General features: G+C 34.0%; 2 protein-coding genes across 3 annotated transcripts in view; one reads left to right on the forward strand and one right to left on the reverse strand.

Annotated features, from left to right (window-relative positions):
* npffr2a (neuropeptide FF receptor 2a) overlaps positions 1–16580 on the reverse strand; it is a 231236-nt gene that overhangs the window by 187389 nt on the left and 27267 nt on the right. The window lies entirely within an intron of this gene.
* gc (GC vitamin D binding protein) overlaps positions 1–16580 on the forward strand; it is a 45726-nt gene that overhangs the window by 13844 nt on the left and 15302 nt on the right. For both annotated transcript variants that reach the window (XR_015490116.1, NM_001002568.3), the window contains exons 5-8: positions 1680–1812; positions 7457–7545; positions 9803–9929; positions 10489–10691. Coding sequence is in view for 1 of the 2 variants with exons in the window: in NM_001002568.3 (NP_001002568.3) it covers positions 1680–1812; positions 7457–7545; positions 9803–9929; positions 10489–10691 (552 nt within the window). In the remaining variant the exon portion in view is untranslated. The remainder of the gene's footprint in view (positions 1–1679; positions 1813–7456; positions 7546–9802; positions 9930–10488; positions 10692–16580) is intronic.

Raw genomic sequence — 16580 nt, forward strand, 5'->3', positions numbered from 1 at the left:
AATATTTCCCAAATTATGTTTAACAGAGCGAGGAAATTTTCACAGTATGTCTGATAATATTTTTTCTTCTGGAGAAGTCTTTTTTGTTGTTATTTTGGCTAGAATAAAAGCAGTTTTTATTTTTTTTTAAAAACATTTTAAGATCAAAATTATTAGCCCCTTTAACCTTTTTTTTTTTTTACGATAGTCAGAACAAATCATCGTTATACAATAACTTGTCTAATTACCCCAACCTGCATAGTTACCCAAATTACCTAATTAAGGCTTTAAATGTATAGAAGATTCTTAAAAAATATCCAGTAAAATATTATTCACTGTCATCATGGCAAAGATGAAAAAAATCAGTTATTAGAAATGAGATATTAAAACTATTATGTTTAGAAATGTGCTTTTCTCTCCGTTAAACATAAATTGGGGAAAAAATAAACAGGGGTCTAATAATTCAGGAGGCTAATAATTCTGACTTCAACTGTATATATAATTTTTCCCCTAAAAATGTCATGAAAATATATTTTAATTTAAGAGTTCAGATGCAAAAACCTCTAAGTGTCGTCTGAAATTTCCATAGAAAATGAGAATTTTTTCTCAGCCTCTTGTTATTTCACTTTAAAGACCATGCGAAGGACTTATCCTCTGCTGAAAAAGTAAAACCACTGAACCTACACACAGGAGCCTGATAAAAATGCTTATTTTAGAGGAAAATTTCAAATGGGATTTACAAGTTTTTGCATCTAAACTCTTCAATTGTAACAATCACGCGTGGTCACCTAGACACAACAGATTACTGGAAAACTACAAGCATGCCATATAAATTAACTACTGCTCCCAGCATACACTGTGCACACACTGTTCTTGATCTCACACTCGTACTGATTCCTGGACTACAGTATTTATGCATCCCCCCCACACACACAATTGTTTTATAATTTCTGATTCAGTGTCTTATGGGAGAAATGATAAGGAATAATAAACTGCAGAAAATGGTCAAACTACTTGCTTTACAAACAAGTGTGTCCATGATATACAGACAAAGCATAAAAATATATAAAGAAAATATCAGTTTGCAACATCAAGCAGCATAACTAGCTGTTTTTAATGTCTTAATGTTTTAAAAATGAATGGAAGTGAATGAAACCAGAAGTCTCGAGCCAAAGAGATCCAAATGGCTGCGCCTGCTCATGAGCAAAGTATAAGGTCCCGGCTCTTTTGTAACATTAGTAAATGTTTTCTGTATTTTACAAATATATAAATCAGACTCAAACAGCATGTCTTGTAAAAACATTTGTTTTTCTTACAGAAAAACGGAGGTAAAAAAAGAACTCTTTTAGCATGTCTCATATCTTTCTTTACATCTCCCTGTCGAAGATTTGCATAATGAAGCTAAATCAGTGTAGTCATATGAATCACCCCATTCTAAAATAAATCTCAGGAACACATTTAATAAAAACACATTTTCATAATAAAATCTTTTGGTGACTACGCATCCCCATCCATGCATAAACATACAGATTATGTGCTGTTTTGATAGGATTTAATCTTTGAAACCATTTCAGGGGCTTTGACTTTGATTAGATGTTACTAACAGGGAAACAGAATATCCCGTGTCCTTTATGACTCAGGTCTTGAAGGCCTTTGATTTAGCATATTGACGTCATAATTCATTATTTTCTCTCCCCCAGGTATGCGTATGAGTTTGCTCGGAGGCACAGAAACATCCCAGCAGGCTTCGTGCTTAATGCTACACAGCACCATGTGAGAATGGCTGCTAGATGCTGCCGTCCTGCTGTCAAAAACTCTTGTTTTTTCCAAGAGGTAGGGGTGAACCACACATTTCTGAATGCATTTATTGGTAACCTTTGAGGGAGTGGGCAAAGCTGGATTAATGTGTTTAATGCTTATTATGGCCTACAGCAAATCATTTATCTTTTATCATCTTGTCATTTGCAAATACATGCACGCAGACAGTAAGATGCTGAATATAATTCTATCCATAAGAGGTGCTTCAGGTGAGACATCTTGTAGGACTACATTATGATTATAATTACAGTCATGACTGAAGAAAGCAGCACCCAAATTACAGGGAAAGGTGTTCAAAGGGTTAAAAAAAAAAGCTAATTATTGATATGTTGTGGCCAGAACCGGCACAGACATAAAAATTCTACGTCTGGTTTTACTTTTGCAAACCCTGTTGTCATTTCTGTCTTCCAACTCGGGGCCAATTACTAAAAAATTCCACCATAACTGAAATATATAATCATATAAAGTTTAATTGGACCGAACATCCCTTGATCAGGAATTAAACACTGAATAAACAGCTCCACAGTTGAGATTTTTTTTTTCTTCATCTTCTTTTATATAGATAGCATGGTGTGATTTTCTATAATCATCAACGTCCCTGATTAAGCACAGAGAGATTACTGTATATAATGTCTTGGGGCCTCAACAGTAATCCTAATTAGCTCAAACAACTTAATAATGGGCCTAATAGGTCAATTAGACTTCATTGTATATCTATAATTAAATGAATAGGAAAGTTTATTATTTAAGGGATAGTTTAATCCAATCACTTGTTTCAAACCAGACCAGAGTTTTATTTTATTTCTACTGAAAACGGAAGGAGATTAATTGAAGAAAACTGAAAACATGTAACCACTGACATTCATAGTAGGAAAAACAATGAAATTTACTATGAAAGTAAATGCTTACCAGTTTCCATCCTTCTTCAAATTATCTTCTATTTTTTGTTTAACAAAAAGAAAAAAAATGTATATATATATATATATATATATATATATATATATATATATATATATATATATATATATATATATATATATATATATATATATATAAAACTCAAACTGGTCACTGGTCTACATAAAATGATAGCCACGCTCTGTACTGGTGTCTTTGCAGTTTATTTGTTTCTCTCACTTTCTCTGTTTTGTGCAGACCTCAAAACTGAAGCAAATATAGCATATAACATTTAAAATATGCATCTTAGTCCTTTTCACATTTGTCTCTTCTTTAAATATCTGCTGGTATGCAAATTAACATGTATGACAACTCTGAATCCCGTTATATCAGTCTTTATAAAAGCATTGTTCGCATAAACTGACATAAAACAACACTATACACAAAATATTACAGACTTAAACATTAACTACAGTGTGCGCCATCTTAGACCATGCAGAATAAAGACCTTTCTCTGGCTATGAATTGTTAGCTTCTTTCTGCCACCATGTTAGTTTGACCCATAATGCAGCGGTTCCGCACTCCACTTAACTTAAACATGTGATCTGTTGTGCTCCAATAGCAACTCTTTCTTTTAAAAAGTCTTTTATAAATTTCACATTCAAACATTTTGGCAAGTAACACAAATTAACTCAAATTATTATAGGTTTATGACAGAAAGACAAATGTTAACAACTTTGTCCAAAACGTGTCTATAGCATTTACACAAGGGTGAGTAAATGGTGCTTTGGGTGAACTATTGTTTTAATGCTTAAATTAATTGTGGTAATTTAATTTAATATTTGTTTTTAGCTGAGTGCTACTAAGTAGAAACATCATTATTATACAACCTGAGGGAAGGTAAAAAAGATAAAGAATATTATTCATTTTAGTTTTATTCACACTGGGATTTCAAACCACAGCAAATTATAAATAAACACAGCTCTTGCTCTTCTTAAAAACCTAACTTGTCAGCCTGTGAGTTGCTGATCAGAATATCTCTGAATCAACGAACAGATGTTGTGATTTCTGCTGCTTTTCAATTTAAGAAATCAGAAAGTTATCTCATTGAGTGTACTGTATGTGTTCTCTTTAGTAATTGTTTTTACATATAGTTGAAGTCAAAAATCTAATTTTTGAACACTGTTTTAAACAATAAAATGTAATAATATGTCTATGCATGTATGTATGTATACAGGCAACGGTCAAAACAGGGGTAAACAGTCACATACAGACCATCCAGAAATGATGCAAGCAGCAAGGAATCAAAATAAGGAAAGGGTTCAACGGCTAGGCTAGATGAAACAAGAGACCACTTTGCAGTGTTACAAGTAGTGATGTAACATCATGAACCGAGACTTCGAAGCATGTATAAAAAAAAAAAAAAGACACATTTTGCGGTAAACCAAAGCTGTACCAGAGCTTGATTCATTTTGCCATAATCAAGTGATCAGTGATCTCTAAAGCTTCATTTTCACCTATAACCACATGACTGCTTTAAATTGTGATTCAAAGGTTTTAAACACCCTAGTTAGTAAAGTGTATAGCGAGAGATTAGGCGTCGATTACATACATTTCAACTGTTTCAAAGGACTGCACTGGTTCCACGCACCAGTAATTCAACTAAATTACAATAGTAATTTATGGTAAAAAAGCTTTTGGATCATACTAAAATATATTAGCATACTATTTACATCTATTTTTAAAGAAGGCCACTGCATATTGTAGTATAGTGTGTATCGGAGACCAGCATGTGAGTGCAGCCTAAAAGCATCCCTCCCATAGCCTCCTACTTAGAGCATTCACCTCCCATGCATTGCTGGTTCGATCCCCATAGGAATGTATGTGTGGGTGTAGGACTGGTTGGAATACAATAAACGTAAATACTTTTAAATACCTTGGATTTTATGCAGTCATTGGTGGTGTAACATACCTTATATGTAAAAAAAGAAAAAGAAAAAAACTACAGTAGTTGAGTTATTTGCTTATATTACTGTTGTTGTAGTACTATTTAAATGAGTAAAGCCGCCTTTCTACTGCACATGATATTTGGACACGACTGTCGGTATACGCCCCCTCATGGCAGTTGCACAGTATTTTCAATGTTGTCGTGCACCATGGGAAGGAAGCTGTTCTCACAGTGTCCGAAATACAGGAGTTCAAAAGCAAAACAGCCTTTATTCTTTGTGCGTTTACATGGTTTAATGAATGAATATATACTAGAAACTCATAGACCGCTACAAACATTAGAAGGAATGTGGAGACAACATAAAAAAATATATATTTTTAATACTTTCTTACATTTAGGAACAGATATGTTTTTTTTTTTTTTTTATAGAATTTATATAATTCAAAAAATAACCAAATAAAGTCCTATTTCTCATCTCTCACGCATGGACCTGCTTGTACAACACTGGAATACATCACATCCGGTCGGCCGGTCGTAAACAGTCTAGTCGCAAGAGTTCAAATATTTCAACCGCATCATTTCTATATTTCTCCGCATATGAGATGATCGGAACTCCACGCAGCTCCGGACTGCTCTCCATTGGAAATGAATGACTTTCGGTCTGTCGCTTGTCGTTTGTCGTGTGCAGTGGAAAGGAGGCTTTAGTCAGTAGTGAACGTTTGATAGTTGCAACACAGTGCTTTCCCACAAATTAACCAGCAGAGGTCCTCATCGAGCTCTGATTTGGAAAGCTTTGAGTAACAAACCTTTTTCTGGTACAATTGAGTTAAACAGGTCACTGGTTCTGAAAGCTTAATTTTACCATCATTAGTTACAAGACAACAAGACTCAGCAAAGTCTGTGTGTTTGTGTGCTGTATTTTTGGTCCATGTAATTAGTCTTTGAGCAGCTCCCAGCTGTGTGTGTGTGTAATCATAGAAGAACCAGAACAGGTGTGAGTGTGTGGTGCATGACTAGGTATAGGACGATAATCATTTTCAAGGTATACCACGGTTTGGAAAAGTCAAGGTTTTAAAACTGACAAAATGTTCTGTAATACCGTCCCTAAGGTATGTGTACAATTTTAATTTTACATTTTTTAAAACGGTAAAGAAATCTGTGGTTTTGAACCGAAGACAGCAGAAGTCATTGCTTCATTTAAATTATTTATAGTCATGTTTTTGCTCCAAAATATTTTAAATATTTCTCAAAATTAAGTATAGTGTGCTCAAAGGGCAAAAAGGTTTTTGTTTATTACCAAGACATTTAAAAAGAATATAATTTAGACCGGTAATCGAAATATCGTGTTACCGTGATAATTTTATTCAAGGTTATTATGTCAGAATCCTATACTGGCCCATGCCTATGCATGACAGGACTGTGGTCTGGGTAAAAGTGAATGTTCTCCAGCGAACTATCAGGGTTAAATGGCTGGTGTTTGATACAGCACCAACCCAGACAATATATAACTGAACTTAAGCTACTCAAAATGTTAATAAAAGTTGTTTTTTTCTTACTTATCAAAGTTAAAAGTTGTTGGAAAAGCATACATAAAAGGGTAAAAAATAAAAAACATAAATCACAAAACAAAAAAAAACTGCTAACTGACGAATATTTTTATACTCTGTGCATGAAAAACTAGGATTTTTTTTTTCCAACATTACTTCTGTTTTTAAACATTATGTTTATATTTGTCATCACACTTTTTGTTTTTCTTTCTTTCTTAAATAATTTAAATGTTATTCATTTTATTTTATATTCATATTTATTATTATATTATTGTCTGCACACTTGAGTTGTTAGGATAAGTAATGATTCAGCAATATGTACTTTTTTTTTTTACTAAATATAAATAGAAAAGGAGTATTTAATGCTTTTACTGGCATTAAAATGTACAGTGTTCTTATACTTGAGTGCTTGGTCTGTGTATTTCATCAGCCTTGAGGTTTTATTATTGCTGTTGTTTTTCAGCAAGGATGCCTTCATTCATTTAGCATAATAAGCTCTCTAATTGGAAGATGATGAAAATGGCAAATAGTGTATTTCCAAGAATAGAGAAAATAATAAGCCCTTACTGCTCTGTTGGCTCAAGGACGATTTTCAAATTCTCTACTTTGTTAAAATATCACTTTTTGATTATTATTTTATTTTATTTTTTGCTTATAATTATCAAATCCAAGTCAAACTGAGCCAAGTCATTACTAATAGATAGGAAGTGCGCCTATATTTGGCACATCATTTTGGCACTATATTCTTCAGTTGCAACTGTGTAATTGTTTCCTTTTCTGCTATTTTTAGACCATCCAGCATAAGTACCACATGCAGCCGTATAAGCTTAAGGCTTCTTTGACAGAATGTAATGAGACTTATAATCATTATTGTTTATTGCATGTTTGCTTTTGGTATCAACTTGTGTGAATGCTCTTGCATTAATCTATTGTGTGGGACAAACAGGATTCCAAGATATACTGTCAAAACAAAACATGACAGACTCATATGCTTTTCATGGAGCTAAATCTGCTCTCTGTTGCCCACACAGCTTTCAATAGCTACTAATTAAATGGCTTTATTTTACTTGGTGTGTGGGGGAGCACACAAGCTTGTTGTCTGTTTTGTCTGTTAATATGTAGCAGAAAGACGATTAAATGATTATGATGATAAGGATGATTAGAATAATGATATCATTATCATTACCCAATTATCATACAAATTAGTCTTACAATCATTTTATGTTTACTTATGTTTTTTTTTATTACAAATCTTGTCATTTTACAGAGAATCCAGATGAGAAGCTCCAACATTTTTCTGAGGTTTCTATCTCATGTTTGCAACAATCAAATGAATTTGAAATCCTACAGATATGGGTAAATATACCATTTCTTGCACAGCTACAAATATACATACTGGACATATAGTTTATAAACTACCAGTCAAAGTTTGGGGTTTTAAAAATGTTTCAAAATAAGCTTCCCCTGCTCACCAAGGCTGCATTATTTATTCAAAAATGCAGTACAAATTGTAACATTGTGAAATGTTATTGCACTATAAAATAGCTGTTCAAAAGTAGTTTATCAGTTAATTTAATAATTTATTCAAATGATTTTAAAGATGAATTTTCAGTTTCATAACTCCAGTTTTCAGAGTTACATGATCATTCAAAAATCACTCTAATATTAATTATTATTAATATTATTTATTATTATTAGTATTATTATTAATGGTAATAATAATAAAAGCAATAATGACTGGAGTAATCATTTTATTTGAGACTACATACAATAAGTAATAAATAAGTATTTAACAATTTAACATTTTTTAATATTTAATAAATGCCGCTCTGATGAACAGAATAATTTTATTTAAGTGAATAAATAAAATTAATGATAATAAAAAAAACTGACCCCAAACTTTTGACCAGTAGTGTAATGCATCGCTTAAAAACACACACACATTAAGCCAGATTTTTTTTATAAACCCATTTCGACACATTGAGCCAGGGTTGTCAATTCCATAGTTTTCATACAAAAGTGTAGGTCAACATCAATGAAATACTGATCCTTTCATGAACTCCATTTCCCAGCTTCCCCTGCACTGATTACACATGCACCTATTTCTCATCATCTGGACTGTAATTAAAGAATTAGAGATTTTTGGAGCAGCTGCTGATAGGAAACCTGTGCACAAAAAGGATTGGAATATATGATAACTATTAGGAATGATAATAGTAACACAAGGATCTGAAACTGTAAAAGCAGCAACACCTAAGCTAAAAAGAAAATTGCCTTTTATTAAAAGATTATAACAAAGCATTTTATGTTTTAAGACAAGTCAAAGCAAGTTTAATTATATAGCACATTTTATACACATAGGTAAATGTAGGTATAGGTATATAGGTAATGCTTTACACAAACAAGAATAGAAGAAACTTAAAATACAAGCTAAGAAAATAAAAACATACCAAAATGTGTTAAAACAGGTTTTAAAAGAATAAAAAAGAAAAACATAATAGTGCAACCTGCCGGACGTAGCATAGCTAAACAGATATGTTTTAAGTCTTGAGTTGAGTTGTGCCTAACGTTGGAGCACATTTCTGATCATTTCTGAATGTGATCATCTGATCATTTCTATTTTAAGCATAGTGGATGTTCATAAGACATAAAACATCACACTAAATGTTGATATTATTGGAGCTTTGGTGATACCGCCTTTACGTTTTTTACTTTTTAAAACTGCTACAAAAGCACTCTTTTAGGACTGACGTTCATGCATTTTCTTTCCAAACAGTTCAAGAACGCATTATTACTGCCTCCACAGAACATTTTTACAGTCTTTACATTACCATGGATGGGCTACATAATATCAGCTCGATTCTGACATGAGTCTTTTGACATAATGCGCTGCTGCGATATATAATGACTGCGATCTTCAAGGACATAAGAATCTATTGTTTTGTCTTGTATAATGCATCATAGTAGACGACAATCAATGGCACGTCTGAGACACTTTTACAATTCCCCAACAGAAAAAGTATGTTAGACATTGGCCTCAGATAATACCCACCAAAATATGACAGTTGCAATAATGGAAATAATTGTTTTAACATATCAGAATAGTAGTTAGAGATGTTGTATATAAGCCTGGCTTTCTAAAGACCCAGTTATGCAATAATGAACGGGAAAACATTTGTGCATTTAAGGTTTCATTTAAAGTGCTCTTCTAAGAAACATCAATGTCGGACCAAAAAATACAAACAAGCAAAAATAGATTGATGTTGAACATATCTCTGTTATTTCCATAGTGCTTTCTACGGTCACTTTGAATTGTAACACTTTTAATTTTTTATAGACTTTTATATTTTTATATTTTTATAGAGAATAAGTGTTGTGAGCAACATGAGGATGAGAAAATAACTTTTCTGAGAAATACAGCATGCTTCCTTCATGTTGTTTATACTCTTCTACTTATTATTATTACTCCTAATGCCTATAGCACAAGGATGTGGTCCATTTGCAGCTAGCATGTGTGTGTTTACTGCTTAGAAGCCTGGAGTCCATTATACTGTAAGTGTTTTAATTAGATGCTTACAATGTCTTATGCATTTAAATTCTGTCATATTTATAGGCTGTCAGCATATTATGGAAGTCTCCTGGGGCTGTCCTTTGAAGAAGCATCAGTCCTGTCCAGTCGTACCCATTCCGGGCTTGAAAAATGCTGTTTACGGCCCCAACCTGAATGTATTATTGAAGAGGTGAGCGAAACGGTCAGACTTAGAGGCGGAGGTGTTCTGTGCAACACGGTGTTGAATAAAATACAATGAATAAAATTTATTAGGACAATTTTAGCAGGTCTACTTGGAGAGGCGTTTTTCTTTTCCAATTCACAAGACATCTGATTATAGGAAAAATAAAATGATGTTGTTTTGGGGGAGGTAGCGAGGATGAAAACATAATAATGACTGCTTACTTCGTATGGATTTACTGTATCCTTTAACTCAGAATTTATTTATTTGTATGGCCTGGTCTAGACTTGGTCCTTGAGTGAATCTTGCATTTCTCTCTGTACTTCATATCAATGCCAGCAGTCATATATTGCTGCTAATCAAAGCTGCTCTTTTCAGTTTTGAAGGTAATTGATATAAATGCAGCAGTTATATCAAACTACCAATAAATAAAATAATGGGAGGAGGTTTTACTTTATGTTTGCGAGTGGAGCACACGGAGGAAATGCAACAGAACTCTGATGTCATTTATTTTGTCTTGAAATTCAGCTGGAGTGACTCATTCGTTGTTCTTTTTCTTTCATAACAGATATCAAGTGTTCATAATGTCCTCTGCGATGAATCCAAACCGACTGCCATGTCTGAGGATTTGCGGAAGTGCTGCAATAAACCTGCGCTAGAGTCTCTTCCCTGTGTGGATGGCTTAAAAAGACAGTCCCATCAATCTCCAGACGTGGCAAATCCAGATTCATCCCAGCTCTGCGATGGAGCTCAACCACATGGGATTGACAGGTGCTTATTTAATATTCATCAAATATTCAGAGGTAGTGAAATCATGCGTGTTATAAAGGAACGGTCAAGCTAAAAGGTATTTGCAATGTTAGCCAGCTTATTTCATTGTGATGTGCCACAGTTTTTTGAAGGAAGACCTTGCAGTCACTGTAGCATATTTTTGAATGCTTTGACTAATAGCATGTAAATGGTAAAGTGATGCAGTGTAATATAATTGGCACATAGCAGGTTCACTGTCACATATTTAATACAAGGCCTCTGGGAATAGTCATGCTGCCCCCTTTTTTCCAATGAAAAGCGATCCTCTTGATTTTAATCTTCAGCTAGTCTCTCAAAGGGCAAAAGTGCAACTATTCATGAATTATTCATAATGTGGCTTTCAATATGATCATATTAAAATAAGTCTCTAAATGCTTACAAATGAGAAAACGCATCTGACTTGTGTATAATTAGCATTATGATCAGATATTAAAGCCTCTTGTGATTAATTGAAAACCAAAGCTTTATTTAGACTGCAAGAACACATCAGATTAACAACCGTATGTTTCTATGGTAACATTAAATGAACATTTAAATCAGGGATTTCTAAACTCAGTCATGGAGGGAAACTGTCTGGCACAGTTGAGCTCCACCTTGCTTCAGCACTCCTGTCTGGATATACGGTTTTTCATTATTATTGTTAATTTATTTGTTTGCTGGAAATTAGAACTGAATTTAGAAATAGTTTTGAAACAAATCGTTGCACTTCCACTAAATTAAATATGTAAGTTGATGGATGTACTTAGTAGAGTGCGTACAACCCCATTTCCTCATCCATCCAAGTAAAGGAGTAAAGTAAGGAGTGAAAGTAAAGAGAAAATAAAGAGTCCGTTAAGAGGAGGCTCATTCTTCGGACACGCCCTTAATGCTCTTGTGCGATGCACTTTAGACTTTGCACCTAGATCATTAAAAGAGAACCCTAAATGATTGACCCCTTTAAGAACTATTGACTGAAAGGCTACTTTTAGAACCAAAAATGGTTATTCTGTGTCACCGCTCTTTTGGAACCTTTAATTTGGAGTTAGTGCTCGTTGTAGTCCCAAATTACACACTATATACACAATGCACTTATACAAAATATACTTATGCACTTTTATCCTTAACTGTGTAGAGTAGAGTTTAGTGTCATCCCAAATGGAACACTAACTTTATTTTTTTACTGAATGGAAATGCAAGCCAATTCATGGTTGCCAAATTAGGGAAATAAATTACTTAACTACTAATTAGTACCCATCAACTGTACGACTGCATTTACCACCGGGAGGCAGCATAATCTTTTAGGTAGATAAATTTTACTTTCGTGATCCAAAATAAATAATGAAATCCAACCTTAAAGGCAGATAGCTCGTCCTTAAAGGCAGATAGCTTGTCCTTCGCTATATGTGCAAAACTGTGAGCTTTAAGTGTTAAACATTACAGGAGTTAAATTTCGACTTGATCTACAGTAAAGTACGCAGGGACAATCAGCCTTAAGGAGCAGACTCAGACACCATTAATTTAACTTAATTAGCATGTGATCACATTATAGATGTTGTATGTGTCTCATAAAAATGTTTGTAATGTAAGTAGAAATATAACTTTTACAAAGATGTGAACCCTTAGATGTGAAAGTGTTATTAAAATGAAAATGGTGCTGAAAATGCTAAACTTATTGACGTGTGACAAATGTTGTTATACTTCTGTCATGACAACTTTATGAGAGATTTAGCATGGTAACAAATATTTATACATATATGCAATGATATTCATTCATAGTTAAAATTAAATTAAGGATAATGACCTCCTTGTAAAGTCATGTAATAAAGATACATAAACAGGTCTTGAGTTCATGTTGGTTACATTTAGCTAAAGCTAAAATGTTAATTAATACAATATTTAACAAACATGGACTAACAAGTAATTAACAAAGTTGTTATTCACACATAAACACATTACACATGTTGTAATTAAAGTTCTTGATTAGCGCATACCCTAACTCTACGTTAGTTAACAATAATGTCCATTTAAATATTAGTACATCCTTATTTAGTAGTACTGTTATTGTAAAATGTTACTGATATACTTAACCTCTTGCATCATGACAATGGTGACAACAACTACAGTAAACCTTAAATTTCCCCCATGAACTTGAGTTGATAAGTTGAGCCGGGGTGACTTACAAATTAAAGTACTAGAGTCATTTTACATTTTAACAATGGAACTGCAAAATTGTAACTACTAGTATGGCCACAGTGGTCATTCTGACTGCTGAAATAATGGGCTGTTCTGTGATGCTCCTCACAATGCAGTGCCATGCATTTTACATTTCTTAACATTGATTTCTATCAGGGTACGCACACCGGCTCCATAAGTCGGCAGCGCCCAGCTACGACTCAAGACACTGTTCATATTTCTGCCATGCCACAGATCAGTTCTGAATAGTTTCATATGAAATAACATCCGAATGTGTGTGTGTCTGGTGTGCGATACTTGCAACTGTTGTGTGTGTACCGTGTCGCAGCGCATCCGGTATGCGACTCCCTTTACAGTAACACTGTGCCAAAGATTTTTTTTACATTATTTAAATGTGATTTTCTGTTGTTTTTTTTAAGATACAAACTTTATCAGTGTTAGTTGTTCTATTTTACAAAGTCATTATCGTATATTTTTTAAAACACCCCTAAACTCCTAGAAAGTTAAAAGGGGTGGTTAAACAGCTGTTTTCAGAGACTTGATTGTTTTATTTTTATTTTTTTTTACTTTATCTAACTTTTCCATTTCCATTCTACTAAAATCACTCCTGGTTTTATAAAGCTCGTCCCCCTGAAATACACAATGGGTGCTTCTTAAAATCCATTCTTGTTTCCTCACTCCTCCATCATCCCTCTTACAACCTGGAAACCGATCGAGCTCAGCCATCTTGTAAGATGTCTCAGTTCTCTAATTGCACCGTGAGGAAGCGAGGAAAGAGGAGGCTTCCTGAGGAGGCATGAGTGAGCATACACAGGTGGATCCTTTGCGAAAGTGTTTTATTGACGAAACGTGATTCGCATGCAAATTCTCCTCCGCTTTCACATCTGCGCCAATAATCTCTAACTACCGTTGAATAATCAAACACACACTAATGTAAAGATTAAGCATAAACTAATTGTAAATGTGGTTAGTTTTCACAGCTCCTGTGAAATTTTTTATAATACTTTCTAGCACAAGAAAAAGCAGTTAATAACAGTGAATAATTCATTGTTAATCATAAGTAAAATAAGAAATACAGACAAACATGGTGTTTTGTAAAGATTGAATCTTTGTAATGTAAATAATTATCTGAAATATTCGAGAATATACACGTGCACACAAAATCAGTGATGTACAGTTTTCATTAAATGAAGACGCGTTCAAGTGACGTTAAAGGAAGCGAGGCAATCTTTTCACTTGATTCAATTCCTCTGTCCTCCTTGCATCTTTTCCTTGCATCCTTCCCTCGAATCATGAATTGGGTGGAGTTGTATACTCAAGCAAAAGAAGTGAGGAGAGGAAATGTGGATGCACAAATAAGAACAGAGAAGCATCCAGGAAGATGTTCACTGCAATCCCCACAAGCTAAGTGTTGAAGCGCTTGTGAATAATGAAAAAGAAAAGATCTCTCTTTACATTGAACATTGAGCGTCATAGCTTCAGATGTTGTTTATGCCCAAACAGCAAAACATTACCAACTTACTAAACTCAATATGTCAAGTTATAACATGTATCAAAAGACCCCTTTAACACATGAGACCTGATGATATGCATAATGCAAATCAGACCCTTTTCTGTGCTGTGCAGCATCTGAGATCTTTTTTTTATTTTTTATTCTTTGTTCATTTATATTAAGAATAAAAAAATAAATAAATACAAGGATACCAATGAAAACAAGCAGTAACAAAAAGCATTGAAATGTAATACGAATATTTACAAAATAAAAATACAAAAATCTGAGGAAACAGTAACAAAAAAGTCCAGCTGTGACTATGTGTACAGTCGAAAATGAACTGTTTTCAACAGACTGTTATGACTTGTTTAACAGTCATCAGCTTTTTAGATAGCAAAGTGAAGTTTATTTATAAATTAATTTCGAGAGGATCACTTGCATATGATTGCTTGCAGCCGGCCCCGCATTATCCAACTTATGATTCACCAATCAGACGATTCCTAAGCCACTTTAAATACCCTAAGTTTCATATGACAGCCATCTTCGTGTTGAAGAATCCCCTCTTCCACCCCTACTCCTCCTCCTTTCCTAGATGGGTGGAACGGTGCCCAGTGGTTAGCACTGTTGCCTCACAGCAAAAACGTCACTGGTTCTAATCCTGAAGGCAGCTGACATTTCTGTGCCAAGTTTACACGCTCTCCCTGTGCTCATGTGGGTTTCCCCCAGGTACTCCGGTTTACTCCCATCCATCAAAAAACATGCAACATAAGTTAATTGACTAATCCAAATCAGCACCATAGACATGCTCTTAGTAAGTCGTTGTGTCGTAAGAGCAATCACTCAATCATTAGCAGCTACAGCATGGGAGTTCTCGAGATCTACCTGAGCTCAAACTCCCCTCTCGCCTTGCAACGGTACTGAGGTTCTTAAGAGCTCAGGGCTCTCTGCCAGGACAGCATGCCCAACAAGCTTTATAATCAATAATCAGCTAGGTGTGAAGCCTTGAAAAGGTTTTTAGTATTTTGATTTAAAATAAAAGCATATGTACAAGTATGTACAAGTATTTATGTATGTTTTTTATCATTTGCATCAAATTACCAAAAAAATTAAAAATTTGCGTTTATGCAAGGTGTTTGTAATTCAGCATGTATGGGAGCATGAGTGTTTTTCTCTCTTCTGGCTGCCATTATCATTTCTTCATTCATTTTCCTTTGGCTTAGTCACTTTTTTTTATTAGAGGTTGCCACAGCAGAATGAACTGCCAACTTATCCAGATTATGTTTTACACAGCAGACGCCTGGATGCAAACTTCACACAGAAATGTCAACCAACCCAGCCCGAACCAGCGACCTTCTTGCTGTGAGGTGACAGTGCTAACCACTGAGCCACCATGTTACCTGCTGCCTACATCAGTCACACAATTTGTTTTTCTTTTTTTCCCTTTTTCCTAAAGTCTCGATAACAGAATTATTAGCCATTATTTTTTTTCTTCTGGAGAAATTCTTATTTGTTTTATTTTGACTAGAATAAAAGCAGATTTTAATGTTTTTAAAAAGAATTTTAAGATCAAAATTTAGCCTCTTTTTTATGAAAGTATACAGAACAAACCACTGTTATACAATAACTTGCCTAATTTCCCTAACCTGCCTATAGTTAACCTAATCAACCTAGTTAAACCTTTAATTGTTACTTTAAGCTGTAAAAGTGTCTTCAAAAATATCTAGTCAAATATTATTTACTGTCATCATGGCAAAGATAAAATAAATCAGTTATTAAAAAGGAGTTATTAAAACTATTTTGTTTAGAAATGAGTAGAAAAAAATCTTCTCTCCATAAAACTCTGAAGCAATCAGAGGACTAGAACCATCCATAGTATTTCAATTTTTAAAAATGTTGGACACCTTGATTGTATCCAGTTGAACAAAATGCAGGTTTGAAAACTAAGATATGATGCCAAACCTCATATTAGATATATTGTAAGTCTTGTTCAATTCCGTACCAAAGAGGTATAGTGTTGTCCAATGGAATGTGTAATTTACTGCTTTTCAGAACAGTTTTAGCTTTCTGCATTCCCAAAAAATGTGCCTGACTGCATAGGTTTAACATCAGTCTCATCTAGATGACACATTGGGAGATGTTTTAGTCAAAGTGGGGTCAGAAACATCCAATGCATAAATGTATAACTT

The sequence above is a fragment of the Danio rerio genome, chromosome 5, assembly GCF_052040795.2.
Source record: "Danio rerio strain M-AB ecotype USA chromosome 5, GRCz13ab, whole genome shotgun sequence".
NCBI classification, from domain to species: domain Eukaryota; kingdom Metazoa; phylum Chordata; class Actinopteri; order Cypriniformes; family Danionidae; genus Danio; species Danio rerio.